This window comes from Oreochromis niloticus, linkage group LG11 (genome assembly GCF_001858045.2).
Source record: "Oreochromis niloticus isolate F11D_XX linkage group LG11, O_niloticus_UMD_NMBU, whole genome shotgun sequence".
NCBI lineage: Eukaryota > Metazoa > Chordata > Actinopteri > Cichliformes > Cichlidae > Oreochromis > Oreochromis niloticus.
Window position 1 is genome coordinate 17,878,741 of NC_031976.2, and position 21,880 is coordinate 17,900,620.

A 21,880-nucleotide genomic window follows, 5' to 3' on the forward strand; every position below is an offset into this window, starting at 1 on the left:
ACCTCGCGAACAAAGTTTTCATGTAGCTGAGAGAAAACTGCAACAGTGACAGTCTGTCCTGGCCATCTAGTGTTTATTTGCTTAATTGCACTGAGTCTCTCTTTGAAGCCTGGAAATTGCAGCACAGAACAACAAGTTCACTGTGTTCCGTGCAGTTTGTGGCCATTATTTGCCGGCGGGGAGAAATGAGCGTGATTAATAGTTCATTACGGAATACATGTTGACAGGAGGCGCTGGCAACAAAGAGCGTGGGAATAATAATAATGATGATGATGATGATGTCCTCTCACAGTAGCGCTGCAGTCCAGCTCTCCCTGCGTTGTTTACTTGTGAGCGGGGCAGTCCTGGGTAATTTTTGGGAGTAACTTCAGTGGCACCCCGCCTCCCCCTCCCCCTTTCATTCCTGAGGCAAGACCAAGGAGAAACCGACTTGGTCCAGGCGGGAATGGTGAACGATCTACACAGAATGCAACCCAGACGGCTTCATTTTTAATCAAGTCATAATAGAAGGCTTTGCATGCATTTTATTCATTTATTTTTTGTGCGTGTTTAACGTAGGGAAAACCTTTTTTTCCTCCCCCCACAAGTAAAGTTTAGCTCACTGAGCGAAAAGTCTCAACTCAAATTAGAGTTTCCAGGAGGCGGATATACGGTAAGTTCACTTTGACTTGTGCTCCGCTGAAATTAATGCATTTCCTTGAATACGACATTTATATTAAGGCAGGTAGAAGTATATTAAATAAATTCTGCACGCAAAGTCTTCATAAACAGGACCCCGTGTCAGCAGCGTTTGATTGGTAGATATGTTCTTAGAAAGATATCGTCTTTCTACTTGGTTTCTCCAACGTTGTTTCCACCACCACCCCCAACTAAATGCCTGCGTCTACCATGTGACCGTCTAATTAGATAAGCCATCGCTCATGCTTCTCTCACACGTTCACTCACGCCTACGCGTTTGTCTTTGCATATACCTGCAATGTTATTGTGCACTATGTAAGCCTTTTCCCCCCTCTCATAAGTTTGCTCTAACTTCTACGTGCCACGGCATCTGCCAAGTTCACTGGAGGCTCGCTTTTGCGCTGAGCCGTGAGTTTGTGGCCAACAACTTGTGAAATGTCACTTAATCTGTAACAATCTGAATGGCTTTAATTGTTGAGAACTCGCACAGATGTCAGAATATCATAGTTTTTAGACTATACCTCACAGAATAAACTATGAAAGGAAAAAAACTCAAGTGTTGTTCCTTGGAAGTATGGTGATGCTGTCTGTTTGGAGTCTAAATATACCCCGTACCGGGGTTTATGTAAGTGAAATGTAAAACACAAGCTCCTATTCCTAATTGCAAACAGTCTGTGTTAATCCCACTTTATTATAATCCATTATAATTCATTTTACGTGTTGCTCTACGGGCTTCTTTCCTGTCTCCCCATTATATTCCTCTCCATCACTCAGAAGGCTAACAAACAAGATTATTGGATTGGCACTTGTTCGAATAACTCACCCTGTATTTGTTTGATTAAACCTGATTGGCAGGCCTTTGTTGTTAATCCTGCTCCCAGGGTTGAAGTGTTCATTTCTCTCCACTCCAGGCTCCAGGCTCGTGTTCACACCCCCACTCTAGTCATGCATGAATCCCCATCAGTGCTTTGGGCCAGGGAGGGAGCCATTGGCTCTGCTAACGTAGGCTTTGATCTTTGCAATGCAAAAGATGTTATTTCATGGCTTAGATTTTCTATGACTGCAGAGCTAAGCTTTGCGTACCTGCATTACATTTTTTGTTGTCCTGTTTTGGGATATTTTTCTTGGTATAGTTAGGGCTGTGAAGCAAACAAAATTTTGACTCATATACTGTCTTGAATGGACCTTCAGCCCATTTCCAATCATGAAGGGTGGGATCTGGTGAGATCTGAACCTAACACATAACCTTAAACATATGGGTGTAAGAGAATCCCAGTGTCCTAGGTAATATATAGACAGTAATGCTTCCCCCGAGGGGTTTTGCTCCACTTGTAAAGTAGATGACCCAGCAAAACCAGTCCAAATCCACTGACCAAATATCAAGTGCAACTCAACACCAGGCTTGCCTGGTACCCCTCCACTGCTGAGCTCCATATTCTGAGGGGCTGTGCTTGAAATAGACCCTCTTCGCTTACCCAGAGTCAAGGCACTATGTTATTAAGACTCCCATACAGAAAACATTCATGCGCCTGTTATGTGGCATCTAACTGAGAAAGAACATTGTGTCCCTCCCAGGCATGGTCTCAATGATTTTCCATGTGAAACCCAGTTCAGTTTAACCATATAATATTGTGAAAACAGTTCTCAACTTTCTCAAAATTGGCTGATTATCCGTTAGCAGAACAATATGAGCAGCTGATTTATTTTAGTCTGGAGGATGTCAGATATTTGTGAAGAAAGATGTCATTCAGATTAAATACAAAGCTTCTTCATAACCAAACTAATAAGACTATATAAAAACAAGTTGTAAGCATGGTGCTTCTATAGTTCTACAAAAACACCATCTGTGAACTTGGAGCATGTTTTGGAAACACAAAAAGTTATCTTTCGCATGCCTTAATTGAACACAAGAATATTCGCTAAAAGTCCAGGCTGGTAAAAGCATGATGGTCTCTGCTGTAATCAGTTCTCCCAAATCGTCTTGGAATCAGACGTTCTTGTTAAGGAGATGAGATCTGAAATGAGGGTTGTAGAATTAGTTCTTCTTATGTACAGACGTCTAAATTATGTCTTGATCAAGAAAACTCACAGAATTTTAGAAAAATCACTACAGAGGTGTTCCATTGTCTTTTTCTTCTGCCTGGCAGCTCCATCTTCAACATCCTTTGTCCAATATATCCCCAATCAGTCCTCTGCACATTTCCAGACCATCGCAGGCTTGTTTTTCTAACGTTGTCTCCAAACTGCCCTGTCTGAGCTCTCCCTCTGATCTACCTTTTTCTAATCATGTCCATTCTGGTCACTCCCAACGAAAAGCTCTACCCCATGTCTTTTTTTGTTGTTGTTTTTTTTAACCCCATATCATGTCTCCACCCTGCCTGCACTCTCTTCTTCACCTCTCTTGTGCACTGTCTGTAGCTTAAATTGGTATTTAAGCACATCTACCCTCACTACCTCTACTATTTGTTTGTCCCACTTGTCTGCCTTTCAATCACACAGATGTGTTGTTTCTTCCTCTTTTCTCCAGTGCATACCTCCCCTTCTCCAGGGTAGCATCTGATTGAGGTTGTTGCTAATAAAGAAAGTTGTTTGAGTTACTTCTTCCAGCCTGCACTGTGAGGGATCAGTCGGCGTGTTGAATAAAGAAACGAAAAGTAAAACTGTGTGTTATAAATCCAGTTGAATTGCATTTGTCTATAATGAAGATTTGATTTCATGAGTGTTCACGTCTTTCTTTCTTTTTTCGGTCACAACTGTGTATAATCGGGTTAAGACATTTATTGTTTCCTGTTATTGTGATTTCACATCCTGACACAGCCCCTTCTTGTTTGACTTTTCCAAACAGGTACAATGGATCTTGTGACACTGGTGGCATTCAGTTCCTGGCTGGCTCCTGCGCTTGGTGGGTATTCTTTTCACGAGACCTTCAGCAGAATTACGTGCTTTCCCCCCTTTAAAACAAGCATGACCTTCTTCAGTTACTTCCCCTTTCCCTAGCTTTTGCTTTAAGTCCTTCCATGCTAAATGAGCTGATGTGTCTGTATAATAGGATCAGCATTTGGAAGGGAGGTGTTTGGTAAGTTTGCGTGAGTGGTCACTGACGAAGCATGAACTTTCGATTTGCTTCTGTTTAATGTTGCATGCATAATTGTATGGCACTTTAACATGGTCAGATGTTCATGAAGTCTAACATAATTTGCATACTTTAAAAAAAATCAGCTAAAATGTTTCACCCCAGTGTTGTACACAGAGAAAAGGCCATGTCAGACTAGTGTAAATGTTTCCTTATACAGCAGTTTGAATAAATCAGTTATTCAGACTGCTGCCAAGTTTTCCATTGTTAATGCAAGCTCTGGTCTCAGAGTTGTTTCTCTGTGCACCCCGCATGCCATCGGCTGGGCTTGATCTTAAGCAGATCTTCTTTGACTTTTATGTCCGACTCTTGGGTTAGACCTTATTTTGGAAGACTTGTCAGCATCGGTATGATAGAATGTGTTTCTGCTTCGGAGAGGAAAAAGAATAATATTAGGATTTACTGCCCAAGAACAAGGTCAGCGTTAACTGTGCGACTTTCACCCTTCCTCTCCAGCAGCCAGGATGCAGTAGAACAGATAACATATTACTGAGTTCAGGGTTTCAACTGCATCAATCTTATTTGTAGCAGTTCATGTGATTCTTTCAGCAAGTGTCAGAAAAGTCTCTAAGCTTAAACTTTAGAACAGAAAACTTGTACTCTTTAATAACTCTCCGCTTGCACGCCACTTATCATGTCAATGCATTCAGCATCGGCTATTATGTTCTCAGTCGGTCGAATATTGTTAATGATAGCTGTTAAAAATAACGCATTAATTATACAAAATGTTGCCTAACACAAGTATTTGTGTAGCGTTCTCTTGTGCTCCTCCAAGGTTACACTGGTCTCACTCGGACCACTGACGCTCACATAAACAGTGCCTGCTTTCTCCTTTCTTATAATGAACAGTGTAGATCTGAAAGTCTGCAGCCAACTTTTTTTTTCTCCACATGGAGGCGGAGATGGTGTTAGAACAGACCGATCTGAAGTTTCCCGCATTAGTGACAGAACACGGATTAAAACAGGGCGATGAAATAAAAATACTGAGGTAGAAGAATAAGCACAACAAGCACAGTTATTATTTTCCGTTGTATTGGGGGGGGGGGGGGGGGGGGGGGGGTTATATCTGGGCTAGTAAGCATTTTATCCTCTGCATTTCCTGTGATGTTTGAGACTTAAATAGAAACTGGTCCACCTGCCAATAACTGGAACCCCATAATCCTGATTTTATTGATTTGAAGTTAGGTCTTAACAGTGTTAACATGCTGTTCTCATGAGAACAATGTCCATGCGTGCGTGTTTTGTTCTGTTTTGTTTTAATTAAGGAGCCAGCTACAAAATGAAGACCTTAATTAATAGCCGCCGTTTCAGATGTTTGCTCAACCCAGTTTTGTCCAACAACAGCCACTCATTTCCTGACATGCACTTATGTAACCTGCTGAATTTCTAAATAAAGGTCAATGTTCTTTGCTTTCTCTCTCACAGTTTCTGCAGCTGATGATGACAAAGGTGTGTATTGTGGGGTTTTTTTGGTTTTTTTAGAAAGTCAAATTAGCTTAATCTAAGTACTCACTGTAGAGCATTTACTGTAAACTGGTACTAGGCTCATAGTGGTTAAAAATGCTCTAGAACTGCTGTCATATTGTGAGTACTCGCTGAAGCGTGTCAGTGGGTAAATCTGCTTCTCATTCGTTTCCTCTTTTTTGCTTTCTTCTTCCAGACTACGACAGGGATTTTCAATATGGTGAGGGCTGAGCAGATGAACTTGGGCTTTTAATGATCGACCCTCCACACAGGAAACATCTGGGAGGTTGAGATGAGTTTACATTTTTCACTTGTTTTTTCTCCAAAAGTGATGGAAAACTTCCACCCTAAGGCCAAGCTTCTGGAGTAGCCCCAATGTAAATACCGAGCACTGTCACAGCTTTTTAGTCGACCCAAAGGAACAGAGTGTAGAGAATGACTGAATATCTGCATTTTATATGCACTTGTTATTGTGTTTTATTCTCGAGGGTAGGGGGTTATTTGGTCGTTTTCTCATGCCCACAGTGTACTATTCCACACAATTACCTCTAAAACGGTGATCAAAAGGCATCATTTTCACTGGGAGAGTTTTTTGTTTGTTTTTGTTCACCTCGATTTTTCCTCCATGTGCTTCTATTTGCTTTACTTACTTAAGGTCCACCAAAGTGTTTCCTGTTAAAATACACTTGGGCACAGCTCTAAAATAATCAAAATGTTACACTACAGGAATAGGCTTTCCTAAGAGCAGTGATCTGTTGTTTACTGGATGCAATAACAGAGCGCTCTCAGGGAAAATATAGGTGGAGAAAAAGTGCCACAATCATTTGTATATACAACTCTAAATTTGGCAAAAAAAAAGTTGTGACACTGTGTGAAATGTAAATAAAAATGGAATCTACTGATTTGCAAATCCAAATTAAATTGTATTTACTCATTTTGAATTTGAAGGCAGCAACACATCTCAACGAAATTTGGGACAGGGACGTGATGTTACCAACGTGCAGCATCCCCTCCTCTTTCAGCAGCAGCCGATAAACATCTGGGAATTGAGCAGACCAGTTGCCGGACCTTTGGGAGAGGAATGTTGTTGACATGGGATTCTAGCAGCTAAACAGTCCTGGGACTTGTTGACTGTATCATTCATTTTATGATGGGCTCTTTTACAATGAGTGTAATAGAATCAGAGATTCAAGCTTTCAAACTGAGCACCGATACCAATCCAGATGTTTCATGCCTGTCCTCTTTAGCCAGGGGAGCATGGCATCCATGTTTTCCAAAAAGAATTCAAAATTTTGATTTGATCACATAATGATTTAGCCAAGAGAAGGTTTCTCTGGAACCCAGCTCTTTTTTTAGATGTGTTGCTGCCATGAAATTAAGAATGAGCAAAGTTTTTAATGAAATAGTCAAAAACTGACACAAAGTTACAAACTGATTCTTACAAGTGTGGTGTGTATTGGCAACAAGAGAAAGTGCCATTAAAACCTCTGCTTCTAGGTCAATAGATTTATCTGAAGTTCAAAGTGATGATGTTAGCTTGGGATACTTTTTGAGTATAGTTGCATTATTTTATTATGACTTTAATTGCATTAGAGTAACAGGTAATAACCATTTAAATCCATAGCAGTTTGAATACATGTATAATGTACCGTAAGTGTTTTTGTTCTTTTTAAAAACAAAATAAACTTGTGATCAAAATGTTTTTTCACTTGATATTTATTACCAAAGATTTTAACACATTTTACTAAACCATGAAATGAATGCTACACATGTACTATATACAAATAACAATACTCAAAATGATGTCAGGTATATAAAATATACCTGTATTAAAATATATTAAACAGACCTTTCTTCTTTTGATGTTCTCTCTCTGCTGTTTGTCTCACGCATTGCTTCCAGACTGAAGAGTAAAAACGTTACATCATATAAATCTGCAAACACTACAAAGTGTTTTTAGTGTTTTTGTTTTGTTATTTCAGATTATGAATCTCTGAGAATTGGTGGGCTGGTTTTTGCAGTGGTGCTGTTCTTCCTGGGCATCGCAATCATTGTCAGTAAGTGCATGGCCGTCTAAAGGCACAGCAAGAGTGCAAATGTGTAAACGTGAAAGTGTAACTGGATTGTATTCCCTGTGTGCACAAACTCACCTCGTAGTCCCCCTGTTTCTCTCAGAGGTCTAGGAGGGAGCTGCTGTTGCCACTTGGAGCCCTGAAACCAAAACCTGCCAATAAATTATTCAGTGGCACTCACACGCTCTGCCACACTCCCTGCCTGCCTCTGTTAGTAAAAAGCAGAGTGGGCTTCCAAGTGCACTTTGTGAAGGCTTTTGTTTTCGACTTTTAGTATGAGTGTTTAGTATATGAGTTATGAAATTATACATAGAAATAGCAGTCATTGATAGGTCCTTTAAACAGAAAGGCTGACCAAGGACGTTTATGCCATTTGTTTAAGAAAAGCACAGATTTTTGTTCTTGAATAGAAAATAAAATCTTAAATGGCATTTCAGAATATACATGTTCTGCCGGAGGTTTCTTCCTGTTAAAAGGGAGTTTTTCCTTCCCACTGTCGCCAAAATGCTTGCTCATAGGGGGTCATTTGATTGTTGGGTTTTTCTCTGTATGTATTATTGTAGGGTCTACCTTACAATATAAAGCGCCTTGAGGCGACTGTTGTTGTTATTTGGTGCTATATAAAGGGTCAGTGGCAGGTGCACTTGGAATTTGTGTGTGTGTGTGTGTGTGTGTGTGTGTGTGTGTGTACACATATATATATATGTACACTTCATTAATCCCCCGTAGGGAAATTACTCCTCTGGATTCAACCCATTCACTCAGTGAATCAGTGGGCAGCCACCAATCCAGCCCGGGGACCAGTGTGTAGGGACGGTACCTTACTCAGGGATACCTCAGGGTAGCCATATATATATATATATATATATATATATATATATATATATATATATACACACACACATATACATTTGTGTCTGTCTGTGTGTATATAATTTAATAAAAGTCTTTAGTGCCTCTCTGTGTCAGAATTATTGAATAAATGAGGTTTCAAGGCACTCAGAGTTTGCGCTATGTAGGTCACAGGCTTAATAATTTTTCAGATATTTTCTAAGTGCTGCTGCTTGACAGAAAGAGATTTAAGAAAGATGATAAAAACTATCATCTCATCTCTGCCTCGTTGAGATTAAAAGCAAACTGATCTCTAAATTACAATTTTTTATTTTTTTTTAAGTCAGCTGAACACTTAACACTCTTGGCTTGCACGTACCATGCACCACTAATTCTACTACCCAGAAGTTATCCAGCACACCGCCATGTATTTGGTATTTTTAGTTAAGCAACCAAATATTTGGGGGGATTTTGGTGGATGAATATAGTCTTGGGTTCAGTCCAAGTAGTTGGAAGCTCATAAGGCCTTTCTAGGCTTGCAGCCCAGACGTGCTTATGAAAATGAGCTCGAAAGCGAATTAATGTATCTATCAAGGCTTTGAGCAGTCTCCCCCTTTTATTACTTAGGGGTACAAAGCTGACTGCTGTGTTTGTATAAATTCTCTTAACATTTGCTTCTGTCCTTTTTGTAGAAAAACATAGTGTTGTTGATACCAGCCCTGTGTAATTCTTTTACTTCTGTCTAATTTTTATTTTTTTAAATAACAGGCCGAAAGTGTACCTGTTCAAAGAGAGACAAGCCAAGGTAAGTAAATAAGCATTTTTCATTCTGGATGCACACGATCAGTTTTTTCAATGTAATTCTGTTTTGTTTTGTTTTCAGACCCAGGGGTCCTGATGGGGAACCAGGTGTTCGAAGAGGTAAACGTTTCCTTTCCTATATAATGATTATTCCTTGTTTTGTTTTTTTCACTGACCATGACGTAACATAAGACTCTCTCCACAGTTTAACAGACATAGAAGCAAAACTGGTAAGTATCCTGCAAACATGTGTGAATCATCTTCAAAGTGAAGCTCAAAAATAAATAATTTCTGATAAGTTGAACTGAATCCTCTACCTCTTCTGCAGTTTTGCTGAATGTTGCCATTAGGTGGCAGCAAATACTACGTCAGCGGCAGACAATCTTTCCATGAACACATGAAGCTATCTACAGTTACATAATGTTACAGTTCTCTTTTGTTATGTTTTTATCTCCTTTAAATGGTAGTAGATATTGTGCCAACTTTATATAATGGCGATAGTGTTGTTATCGTTTGTATTTTTGAGATTTTCACTTCGATGCAGGATAATAAAGCAAATGTTTGACACGATGTTTTTGGTTTTCATGCGTGTTTATTTAATTTGGCGCCACTGCAAATTTAAACCAGTGAACTGTACTCTACCACACCGCACCCCTGATTCTGCTGACACTGCAGCCAGCTCAGTTACACATGCAGTAGTAACAACCAGCAGTGTGTGCAGAGTGATTTATGCTGCAGGTTTGCAGCTTTTGGAGTTTTTTCCTTTTTTTGACAAAAAAAAAGGGTCTAATTTTGCCTGTTACTGTGTTCAGTGCTGTTTATTGGCAGATTTTGTACCAGTATGAGTCTGCCAGCCTCAGTGAACATAAAAGCTGCAGATGTAGGCTGTTTTTTTTTTTTTTCCTCCCTGGAGTTGCAGGACTGGGATGACTGCACTGCACAAAAGACACAATGTGAGGCAGGAGCTGGGGTTTTATGCATGCAAGCTTATATACTCTATAGCAGGAAGTTAACAGTTACATATAATGATTGCTGAAACAAAATGATGCTACACAGAAAATAACAGCAACTCTCCACCACAAACTTAGACACAACACAAGGCTGGGGTCCTTAGCAGGTAGTAGAAGACGGCATAATTACCAAGCCTACCAATTATAAAATGAGATATTTATTTTAACTTTGGCTGGATCATTAACAGCTCTCCCATGTGTGGGGCAACCCTGCTGCCTTTTTTTCTTTTCCCATTTTGCACCACTCGGTTAACATGCAGTGTTTCACCATCACCACCAGAGGGACCCTGCTGAGTTTATTGTTCTCCCTGCTGTGCTATTCTGCTCCCACTTTTCACATCCAGTCTAGCACTGCAAACCAGCACCTGAGCTCCTCTTCACCTCTGCACTGCAGCCATGGACGCCACAGGTTTGTTTCTTTGTTTGTTTTTCCTGTTAAAATTAAACGCGTACAGAGAGTTATTTTACAGATCAGGAACAAATTGAAATCACTGCTTTCATTTTCACACCTATGTTTATGCTGTTCCATTGCTGCATTGTTTGCTACAGTTGTGGGAAGCAGTTTAGCTGCTGATGCACGGAGTGTCATAACACAGGGAGTTCCTGAGTAAATCTCCCCGCTGGAATGGACAGATCAAATATTAAGTACTTCTCTAAAACAGTTCTCGGATTTTGTGGAAGGGGGAAACCTGTGGAAAGAAAAACTGTCTGCTCAGCCACTTGCAGAGAAACTGAGGGTTCCGCAATATGCAAGCTGCATTATTGGCATCCAGACATCTTAACTGTTTTGCATGGGCTTGCATATTTATGCTTCTAAAAAGTCACTATGTTAATGAGGGGTGGACTCCTTAAATTGCTTATTTTAGTTATTTATTTTTTAAATATCCTCCTAACTTCAAGTCCTTGTTTAGTTCTATTTAAGATCTTTTTATCCTCTGCTGCTGAGACGATACCTCTGTATCCTGCTGTTGGCTTCTAACCCATTTTTTTCTGCTGAGCCAAGATGCTGCAGTCGAGGGGGAAAAATACTCCTGAGGAGTTGTGGAGCCAATTCTGCACACTGGGAAGCTGAGAAGCTTGCTTTCCCTTGTAGTGCATTAAAAAGCTTTGTGATAATCCCTACTGTTGTTGCCAAATAAACACTTTTAAAATGTGGTTTATAACTCGACACTCTTTCTTTGCAGAAACAGTGTTTCCAGACCAAAGCGACTTTGAATATGGTAAGATCTATGGTGTTTATTCATTTCAAAGATCAAAACCAAATGAGTATTGTATTTCTACTGATAGCATTCTTTAAATACACAATAAATTCCTATAAGTGTTTCGTGTATGGTTTTTGTCCCTTGTAGATTATGAGACATTGCGGACAACAGGGGTTATCCTTGCTGTCATTATGTTTGTCTCTGGCATATTAATAGCCCTGAGTAAGTTTAGACTTTAAAATATCTGTAAAAATATTTATGTAATGCAAAGGCTTTGTAACATTTATCTATATAAAAGTATTGCTTTGGTAACTCATCTATCATTCCTCAAACAGGTAAAAAATTCACAAAATGTGTAAAATCTTCATCCAAGTAAGAGTTTAGCAGATGATCCCCCGTGCATGTTGTATGAATTTGGCATCTTTTTTAAATAAAAAAAAAAAATCCTACATTTTTTCCCCCCATCCCTGCACTAGATGCCTCTTCTCAAAATGCCCCTGTTCTGCTCTTTGCACACACACTTCCAACACATTTATGAGATTACACAGATGTGGCAAATCACATGCGCATAGTAAGCATTTCTGAATGGACGCATCACACTCCTCCTGTGTTGGTAGTGAATGGGCAGTGTCGATTCTCAGATTGTTGCATGCTGCTTGTATAGTAAGACCGGAAGAAAGGTGAGGGCTGCTGTTTAAATGGGGCAAAAGCTGCATATTGGTCTATAGTTACACTTAGAAGCCTGTGGCTTCAACTGCATCTAGATCTACCTGATATTGCAACCCTGATAATGGAAACACGTCAAGTTGAAGTTGTTGCCACAGTATTCGAACCGCACGAGTATGTTTTTATTGGAATTATTGATGAATTTAATTTTGAAGTCACCTCTTGACTAATTTCTTCCTTTGTTTTTCTAATTGCAGTTCCGGCTCGTCTGGTACTCAAATCCCAAAGACAGAAGGTAATTTCATTTATCTAGATGGAACTGTTTAGAGTGACTGTGTGCTCTAAAACTTTGCTATTTTCCATTATTCTCTCTGACTTATTTCCTTTTCTTTTGCAGTACCTCCTCCAACTGTATAGGCATTACAGCACAAAGCTTGAAAAAAACAGAAGCCCATGCTAGCAAATAGATACAAGTAGATCGGCTGTGTTGGTGGCCACTCCTCTCATGGATAACATACCTCTGCTGGGTGATCGATAAACAGGGTTTTCTTATACAACCTGACCTCATCCCATATTATTTGGCAAAGCTGCAAAACATCCGTCTATAGATTACTCTGCATAGTGTTTAAGATGAAAAAGAAATGACAAGGACACTCAACGATGTTCACATCAAACACAGGAAACGGGTGTGGTTTCTCTTCTACATCTTTTACTGTTGTAAAACAATAAAATCAAGAGCATGATTACAAAATTAGAAACGTGTCCATCATGTGTACAGCAAATGAAACCGCGTTCATTGAGCCAGTTTAACAGTCGTCTTTGGATTTATTGTTCTTTTTTTTTTTTCCTGCGCAGGATCTTTCAAACAAAAGCAGATCCAGCTGATGAACCAATCAATGGAAAAACCAAATCATAACAAATCAAAATTTGCAAAATGAAAGAAATGAAAAGCCAACATTCATTTTGAGGTGACCTTTACAAATATAACAGTCAGAGCTGTTTCAGTTCTAAAGCAACAGTAGCCAATTCCCTGTAAAGGCTATAAGTGAGACTACTTTCAAATGGATCACATCTACTCTTGTTATAAGAATTTCAGAAATTATTCTCATGTGAAGCAAGAGTGTAGAAAATGAAAAGCATGTTCATGAGAAATGTTATGTGGTTTTGTTGTGAGATTTCCTTTGTGCTTTACAGGAATTTACAGCGTGTCTAATATAAAGGATGACACATAAGTGAGAGGCTTACTTGTCACTCAGGTCACACTCATTTAATCTGTGATTAAGTTTCACTGTCATTGCAGTGAAGGTTGGTTGAAATTGGCCTTGAAAAATAAATACTGTCTGAGTGTAAACAAAAGTGCAAGCTTCTTATGGGTTGCTGTATTTTCCATCCTGCTAATTTCTGAAGCTGAATGTAAACGGGACTGTTCAAAGGCTACCCCGAAGATCAAAAGAACCTGATGGAATTTAAGCACTGTTATCGTCCTCGTACTCATGACTCATGAGTAAAAAGTACAGTCAGTCAGACAATTTGTCACCACACTTACTCATGTAATGCCTCTTCGACAAAGAAAAAAAACACATTGTCTGTCACAATCATTTTTAAAAACATACAAGTTTTACCCTTAAAGTTTCCTTTTCCACAAAGGAAAGTGCACCTGAGGTTACACAAATATGTATGATGCATACAGAAAGAAGGTTCAATCGTACAACAGATTATTCTCATTCCAAACACACATAAAGCACACATACTGATTGATATGACAACCATCACTCACTGTATCATTATGATAATATTTCAAATAGGGGGATTTGACACAACAAGAGGTCTTTCAGGGACATTGTCCTGGAGCTTATTTTCACGATTTCACAGAAATCAACATAAAACCGGGAGTTTAGCCTAACAGAAAAATAAATATTACTCCACCTTCGACTACTACTTTTTTTTCAATAACTAATGCTAATGTCTTGTAGTTCTGTTGTTTCATTGCAAAATGTTTAAAAAAATAAATACGTTACTTAAAAACTTTCAAATGCATGCCTGATTGCTAGCGACAGCGTTTCGTGGAAAAGTCTTCACAGAGATATTATATTTCAGAATGAAATCCTTCACTCACAGAGGAATACTTCTGCCTAAGTGTAGTAAATAAATAAAACACTACAGTTTTACAGAAACTAAATACCAAGCAAATTTTAAGCTTTAGAATTAAAGCATCCTTTGTCTATTGCAATGTGAATTACACAGCATTTGGAGATTTATATACCAAAGTAGTCTTGTTTACTTATCAATATATAGGCTGGATACTCCCAGAGTGTCATCAAAATAAAAGGTAAACCCCCCTTCTCAACAGAGGAACTATCTTGAAGACATATTCCCTCCAAAATGGGACTACAGATTATCTGATTCATTCCTGGTCCTGCAAGGACACGATACGTCGACGAGAGGAGGCACTTCGTTTCTTCAGCATGAGCTTAAGCTACAAGTTAGGAGATAAATTAATATAATTAAACTGAAAAATCAAATCAATCACAAAAAAAAAGAAGAAACAAAAAAAAAGAAAGTTAGGATATGGGTGATTACCTGTTCTCCCAGCAGGCCGCTCTGCAGCAGGTGAGCTGGCTGGTCATTCTCCAGATTGCGGATGCTGGGATCAGCTCCTTTGCTCAGCAGCAACTGCAGGATCACCTCCTGGTGGAGGTTACCATGGAGACCGGCTGCCATGTGTAAAGCTGTGTGGCCATGAGCCTGTGGGGACAAAAAAACAAAACGTAAAAGCCGCATAAGTCGGACTGTTCACAGACAGCTATAGCTGTACGCTTACACTATATGTATTTGCACACAAACACGTGTATGCATACAATTCTGCTCTGAGTTTCTTGTCAGTGTGGGACTCACTTTCATATTGACAAAGTCTTTCATGTTCGGCAGGGGAATGCTCAGCAGATAACGCACCAGATCAATGTTCCCCTCCTTCACAGCCAAATGCAGCACAGTCTTGTTACTTTTGATTTCCTGGAATTGGAGAATTGGGAGTAATGGGAGAGACATAATGAAACCACAAGTCAGACTAGAACCGCTAAAAAGCGTCAAGCAACAAGGAGAAAACAAAAGAGAGAACAAAGAGGGGAATGGTTGGCAGCATGACAACATCTTGGTTAGATAAAACCCCAGGTAGCTGAATATTCTGCCTTGAAGTACAGGCCTTACTGTGTTGAACTTTACAGTTGACCTACCTGACTGAGAAGGGATGCCCCTGCACCAAGTAGCATCTGCACGCAGGAGAGCTTCTCCATAGCTTTGGTCTGAAGATTAACATCTGCATGCCCATTGGTGGACAAAGCCTTCACCGTGACACTGTGAGAAATGGCTGCACAGTGCAGAGGGGTCATCCCTGAGACAAAGAAAAATATAGATCTTTTAGGGGTTCCAGTAAATATGTTTGAGTTGGAGCTAAAAGCTAAGGTGCTATTTTACCTTCAAAATTGCGGGCCTCCAGGTTGACAGCCGGCCTGCTCGACAGAATCGCCTGCAGAAACAGATCGCTGATTAGATCTCCTCACTCTAAACTTTGCTTGTTTGTTTGTTTTGTTTTTTAAGTCATGCCAAAGTCATTTAGTAGTTACTGTAGCTTTACCCGCAGAACCCCTGGGAATCCATAGTGGGAAGCCAGATGAAGAGCGGTTTGTCCATTAACGTCACAGGCGTTGATGTCCGCTCCCAAAGACAGCAGATCTTGGACAATGTCAGCCTGGTTTGCCGTCACTGCCACCAGTAAAGCAGTCTGCACAAGCACAGGTAGTATACACATGTATTTTAAGAGACCATAATGTCAACAACAAGAAAACTGAATGATGTGTTTTTTTTGGTCATACCTTTCCCTTGTGTTCTTTTGCATCAAGTCTCCCTACATCCCTCAGCCTCTCCGCAGCAGCATAGGCACACTCTCTCAGTCCCTTGGCAGTGTAGATGTGCAGGATGCTGATGGAGAAAGAACACATCACAAATTATTTATGAATGAGGCCACATAGTTGTGGTAATCCCCACAGCCAATTTCACTCTATTTTCTCTCACGAGCTCACTTGTGAGAAGGAATAGAATTTGTAAGATTGTAATTGTCACTGAGCATGAGTAGCTGACTCATTTTCATATTTTTTTTTTTTAATTCATCTGTCTAGGATTACCAAATGCGTTCTCACTTTGAGCTCACGACTGAAAACGAAACTGTAGGAAAGTAAATAAATTGTGTACTCGTGTTCAAAGAGTGCAATAAAGTTATCAGCGGGGGTTTGCGTGGGTCCAGAAAGTGAACGCGCACTGCATTGCAAAATATCTGGAAGAATTAACACTTACTTATATTGTAATGTTTGTAATGCAGGCTAGAATTTAAAATTGAGACCTTAGTCCACATTTCCCACTGGCAAATTGACTTTTATTCTCTGCTTTAAACCTCAATAGCCGGTATAAACCAAACACTCCACGCTAACACACTCATATTCACTCACGTGTCTCCATCTTCATCCTGGCAGGTAGTTCTGCTGTAGTCCATCCTGCTAAGCAGCATCCTGGCTTCCTCTAGCTTGGTGGTATCCATTGTTGGACTGAAAGTCAGCTGTGTGGTCTGGCCTGGGTCCAGAAGTGACCAGGAAGAATCTGAGAGAGCCCCCAGGCAGTCCTGTGCAAAGGAATGCAGATTTTACTCAACAAACTCAAGATAGGATCATAAAACTTGCAAAGTCCGCAAACAAAGGCTGATGCTTACATATGGCTGAGACATCGTTTCCACAAATGGATGGACTGGTTGCTGTGTGTATTCAGGTGTCATTGTGTGGCTGTAGGTTGTGGTAAAGCTGGTTCCTGGTTGGTTGCTATAAAAACTGAGTGTAGACTCGGGAGCTGGGGCCCACTGCTCATAGCTCACTGCCATGTCTGAGTAGCTACTTGCTGCACCTAGAAAGAAGAAAACTTCTTTTTATCACTGAAAAGATAAAATTACTTAAAGAACAAAGTCTCTGATGTACTTTTGGTTGATTCTCTAGTCTCTGTGCTGCAATCATTTGCAATAGTTTTTGCAATAGTTGAGGTCAGTATTAATAAGAAAAATGCTTTATGAGACTAATCCTACACATCCAAATTTTTTTGCATTGAGTCTTTAACAGAAGCTGCCCAGCCCTTACCTGTACAGGGAAATGGTTCTGATGGAGGCAATTGCTGCAAAAAGAAGAAGAAAAAAAATTGTGAACAACCAAATCGTTATGATGTAAAATTTGATGAGATGCACAGGTACTATATGTGCTGGCTTACTGTAACAGTAGCTGGAGGAACAGGACTTGTGCTGGTTGTCGGGCAGCAGGGTGGCACAGAGGACGTCTCACGTCTTCTCTTCTGCTCCAAGAGTTTTTTCACTGTGGGCAGTGTGCAACACGGCTTCTCTTTTGGCGCTGGGAAAGTAAGTAATATGGAAATTGCTGAATTTTTCAACATACTGGCAACCCTCCCCAGTCCTTAGAGCAGTAGAGCAAGCCCAAATCATGATATTCCCACCACCTTGCTTCACAGTTGGTGTGAGGTTCCTCCCTTGTCTACTGTCCCTGTGACCAGCTGTATACACCATAATGATCCTAAAGGTTTGGTCTGCCTAGCTATGCCTATATGTGTCCAACTGCAGGTCAAATTTGAATGTCTTTCTGTCTGTAGATGCACTTAGACACAAACAGAAGAGTCACCTGCAGACCCTGTGATTCCTTTTTAGCATTTTTGGACCATCAAATCTTGTAGCCTGCATTTAGCGAAGGGTGCAGTTATGGACAAATTTGACTTTAAATCTTATCCCAGTTACAGGGATCCACAACCTTTTTTTGTGTTTAGATACCTCTATTAGAGAGCTCTTTAGACCCTGGCCTAATGAAGGGGGATGAGAACAAAAGACCCAGAAGTTCAACTTGTTACATAAGAGAGACTAATGATTGGAACCCGATTCCAACTTCACTGATTTTAAGGTGAGGTAAGTGTATGGGAGTGAACGCACTTTTTTTTTTCTGCGTGACTCATGTCTTTAAATTTAATCAAATGTACATAAATGACAACAAAATGTAAATTTTAGGTATATGATCTTTATCTGTAGCCTTTTTACTTATTTAATCACATGACTATATACTGGTGACATTTAATCGATATCAGAGGCGATGTTTAATCATCACTAGTAATTTGTTTGCTTTCATCTAGAACGTCTGGGAGTATCGAAAGGTTTTCTACAGCCAAAGAGAAATTTTCTTTTTCTTGTTGTTTCTTACAGACTTACTTTACAAAGATCTAAAATAGGGTGAAGATGCAAATTTGGGGATTTGAAAAATGAAAGCAGAGAACGCTTGAATAGCTGCCAAATTTTTTTTTTCTGTTAATCCACTAATGAATGAATGCAATGAGCGTTTCATGTCTGGAAATATCAATTTGAAGTGTTTTCCAACAAAATGACAAACTTGTTTACAGCCATTAAAACTTAGCTTATCAAAAAGTTAAACCTTCTAATGAATAAATGAATCTGATCACAGACAGCCTTTTTATGTCTACAGAAGTGGATTTACTCTCACTGTGTAGTGTACTGGGTCTATGTGCCACTTGGGTTTGATTTGTTGAGGGTTAACTGTCAACCAGCCCAATGATATAAACCTCACTTATATAAATGAAGCTTTAAGGTATGAAAGCATCAGAATAAGAAATATAAAGTGAGTCGTAAGCTTATGATTCATTTATCAAAGTATGAGCAAGATCTGTACAACTCTCATCACATCTCATTTTCTCCACGCTCACCTTTCACATACATTCACATCAAGTCCATTATGCAGTGAGTATGTTTTCCCTTTCTGATACTAAAGTATCATTTCCACTGAACAGGTAAAGGAAATCAGAAAAATAGGAAAAAAATATTACAAAACAGAATTCAGATGTTTCCAGCTGAGATGTTGTGACCACACAGGTTGTTTCCTCAAAAACTTCACCCCACATGTGTAAGATAAAGTGATATTTCCACCCTGTCTGTGGAACTGTGGTACAAAAGACAAAGCTATGCAAAACCTCCTCCATTAGGAACACAGATAATGTGGCCAAGCAAACCAGACAGATTAATCAGAAAGGCTGTAGTATGGGATTACCACTGCTTATTTTCTATGACATCTTCCTGTAGTACCGCTCCGTTACGCTACACAATGGCAAACCACATCTTCCTGCCTTGGTGTGTCACAGGCTTGTCACCTCAACACGTGTAGTTGCCTTGTGCTTTCTATTGAACCATGTCTGGAAGGCAGAGCACAAGAAGTCTGTTCTTTTGTCACGTCTCTGTTTTGTTTTCTTTGGGGTTTTTGTAGTTGTTGTTGTTGTTGTTGTTGTTGTTGGTTTGTTTGCTTTTACTTTATGAATATTAAGCCTTACAGGGACAACACAGCCCTGTTCACCAAAGCAAACACACAGAGTGTGCGTTTCCGGAAAAAAAATGCAAATTCGACCACTGAGATGAAAAAAAAAAAAAAACACACACACACAAAAAAAAGAGTGTAGATTTCTGTTGGCAAGCTGTGTCGCTTCTTCTCAAAGTAGAAGGAGGAAAAAAAAGAAACAATAATCTCACTTCCACTTACAAACCAGTCCTTGACAATAAGCTCATGGTGCTGTGTGTCATATGCCCTCCCCCCTCGCCACCAGCACACAATAAAGGTCACTTAATGAGAATACATGACATCAGTCTGTACATTTCAGGGCCGCAAGTTTCATTTTCAAGTTCAAAAGGTGTTACTATAGGTTACTCAATCCTGACTCATTTAAACTTTATATCAAAATGTCACCTTCGGCCCGGTGATGTAATGCTGCAATATAAGTGCATGTTCTATGTAAAGTATCTCTGAAAAGATACCACCAGTTGATCGAAGTTGCCCTGTAGGCGCAAGGAAATGGCCTGGGGGACCCACGCATGCACATACATTTGGGTTTATACTAATCTAACTCCCACGCAGCTCTGGGCTAGACTGTGCTATATTCAAATAGGTTTTGTGGAAACCCCTGGACATTGAGTCATGTGAGTGGGCGGTTGGGGATTCCGACGACCTTTCTCTTTTGGCTCTATGCTCAGTGAAAAGAAAGAAGCATACAGCCAGTTTCCTCATTTTGTGGTTAAGCAGAGGTGAATATGTAATCGTTCGTGCTTGTTTTTCAAGGGAGACCATAAACAAATAAGCTTAAGCAAACAAGATGCTGTCACATCACACAGCCTGCCTGTCTGGCACTAGTCATAAAATGGGGAAATGAAAACATACTAGCATGGGTGGAGGTGTATTAGGGTTTCCCCAAATGATGTCCTGCTTGTTGGATTCACCCGAACTGTGATGTCATATATGAAAAACTAAGCCAAGAGGAAGGCTAGTGCATGAAAGCACCAGTGAAATGACTGAACTCACTGAACTCTATTCATATCAAAAACACATCCCCCTATTGGCATAGCGTGGCAAACATAGTCTGACTATAAAAGCACCCCAGGAGCTGAAAACGAGCGATTCCTGCCACGTTTAGGATGCAGCATCCCGATTAAAGTTCACAGAAAACCCTATCAGATGTTTCCTGTCCTGTTGATGACACAGGAGGTCTGTGTCGATGTAAGCTTTTAAATGACACTTCATTGTTATTCAAATCTAACACACACACGCACAACACAAAAAAGAGAAAAAGCTTCACCATCCCTGTCTATATAAAAACCCGAAAAACATACAAAGTAATGAGTTAGCGGTGTCGTCATCACAGTCAAACTATTCACACGATCAGGCTTCTAATCTGCCGCATCAAAAGCACAAACGTACTCACATTTATCAAAGTGCATGTCAGAAACTGTTTTGCTGTGAAGTCTTCGACAGATCGTCCGCTTGCTCGCCAACCTTTTCAATGAGGGATGACCGAGGGATCTCTGACGCTCTGCCACGCTGTAGTCTGTCTGGCTTGTTTTCTTGTTGTGATAGAGCACACAGAGCATGCAGTCCCTTTCTCCTCAACCCCCAGCTGTGGTCACGCCCTCGAGCACGAGGAGGGAGGGCAAAGCGTGAAAAGCAGAAAGAAAAAAAAAGACTAAAAGAGCTAAGTGTGAGAACGAGCTGTGAGTTATGCGACCAAAAGGTATGACAAGTGAATAAATAACTGTTTATATTTAGGCGCTGCTTCGGACAGAAGAGCGTTTATTTATAAATGGTTACCATTACTTCACCCTGCACCAGCTGAACGACTAAACCGCCCCAGGGATTAGTAATGGGTTGTCCAGTCTCGTAGTAGGCTAACAATAAACACAATCAGACATTCTGCTTACAGAGTACGTTCGCTTTTAATACTTGAAGTACATTTTGAGGATAAAAGTAAGTGACGGCGAAATACATTAGTTTTTACGTTGCGTTGAAAGCCTAAACAAGCTGGAACTCCTTGACTGTTTTGTAGTTACGTTTATAATGACACTTATGTCATGTTTCAAAAGCTCATCTCAAGTTTCGAGCAAAAACAAAAAGGTAGTTTTAGATGTGTGAAATCAAAAAGGTAGTGGAAGTGATCGCAAAAGTACAACATGTGCCTTAATGTTAAAGAAGTAACCGACAAAGAGATAAGTGATCTGAAATTTTCAATATTGCGCTGATGCAAAACAGCGTTTGATAGAAAGCTAAAGAAATATAGTAACAAAGTATCTAAACCTACTGTTATTATGACTTATAAAAAGTTCTAAAGATAATGAACTATCCTATCAAGGTTGTTTTTATAGCCAAAAAATGTGATCTCAGCTTACAGTCAACAGGCTCTTTTATGATTTAAAATATCCATACACTCATCCGTCCATCCATTTTCTGCCATTCTGCTGCCCACGCTGTGTGGGCAGCAGTGTCAATAGAGATGCCCAGACCTTCCTTTCTAGCTCTTCTTTGTGGACTGTATTTAAACTACATGTAAACATATTATCTTTCTCTTATCTTTGTTACCAGTACAGATAAAGTCTTACGGGAATCTCTG

General features: G+C 39.9%; 2 protein-coding genes across 5 annotated transcripts; one reads left to right on the plus strand and one right to left on the minus strand.

The window, feature by feature from the left end:
- Positions 1-294: 294 nt before the first annotated feature.
- LOC100708929 (FXYD domain-containing ion transport regulator 6) lies at positions 295-9,550 on the plus strand. 4 transcript variants are annotated; one of them, XM_003454359.5, is made up of 10 exons: positions 340-652; positions 3,524-3,580; positions 3,728-3,754; positions 5,237-5,260; positions 5,472-5,495; positions 7,258-7,332; positions 8,947-8,983; positions 9,062-9,099; positions 9,185-9,209; positions 9,308-9,550. In XM_003454359.5, the coding sequence occupies exons 2-9, from the start codon at positions 3,529-3,531 to the stop codon at positions 9,187-9,189; spliced, it is 282 nt and encodes a 93-aa protein (XP_003454407.1). In that variant the 5' UTR covers positions 340-652; positions 3,524-3,528; the 3' UTR covers positions 9,190-9,209; positions 9,308-9,550. The 4 variants fall into 4 exon arrangements, with proteins under 4 accessions (XP_013132477.1, XP_013132478.1, XP_003454407.1 ...); XM_003454358.5 differs by lacking the exon at positions 3,728-3,754 and having other exon boundaries at positions 350-652; XM_013277023.3 differs by lacking the exons at positions 7,258-7,332; positions 8,947-8,983; positions 9,062-9,099; positions 9,185-9,209; positions 9,308-9,550 and adding an exon at positions 6,224-7,120 and having other exon boundaries at positions 295-652.
- A 2,999-nt stretch (positions 9,551-12,549) lies between these two features.
- Positions 12,550-20,910, minus strand: nfkbid (nuclear factor of kappa light polypeptide gene enhancer in B-cells inhibitor, delta). The gene is made up of 12 exons (XM_003454420.5): positions 20,702-20,910; positions 17,159-17,295; positions 17,032-17,065; positions 16,617-16,804; positions 16,360-16,529; positions 15,730-15,835; positions 15,492-15,638; positions 15,332-15,383; positions 15,091-15,248; positions 14,753-14,869; positions 14,438-14,602; positions 12,550-14,333 (listed from the first exon to the last, which is right to left on the minus strand). Exons 1-12 carry the CDS (start codon positions 20,865-20,867, stop codon positions 14,262-14,264), a joined length of 1,512 nt encoding a protein of 503 aa, XP_003454468.2. The 5' UTR covers positions 20,868-20,910; the 3' UTR covers positions 12,550-14,261.
- Positions 20,911-21,880: the final 970 nt, after the last annotated feature.

Bases quoted from the DNA above. Each gene is read 5' to 3' on its own strand.
- LOC100708929 (XM_003454359.5), top strand. From the start codon at position 3,529: ATGGATCTTGTGACACTGGTGGCATTCAGTTCCTGGCTGGCTCCTGCG. The intron at 5,261-5,471 runs GTGTGTATTGTG...TTCTTCTTCCAG, and splicing joins TGCAGCTGATGATGACAAAG to ACTACGACAGGGATTTTCAA. The intron at 5,496-7,257 runs GTGAGGGCTGAG...TTGTTATTTCAG, and splicing joins CGACAGGGATTTTCAATATG to ATTATGAATCTCTGAGAATT.
- nfkbid (XM_003454420.5), bottom strand. From the start codon at position 20,867: ATGCTCTGTGTGCTCTATCACAACAAGAAAACAAGCCAGACAGACTAC. The intron at 15,249-15,331 runs GTAAAATAGCAC...TCTTTGTCTCAG, and splicing joins GGAGGCCCGCAATTTTGAAG to GGATGACCCCTCTGCACTGT. The intron at 14,603-14,752 runs GTGAGTCCCACA...TTGTCCCCACAG, and splicing joins AAGACTTTGTCAATATGAAA to GCTCATGGCCACACAGCTTT.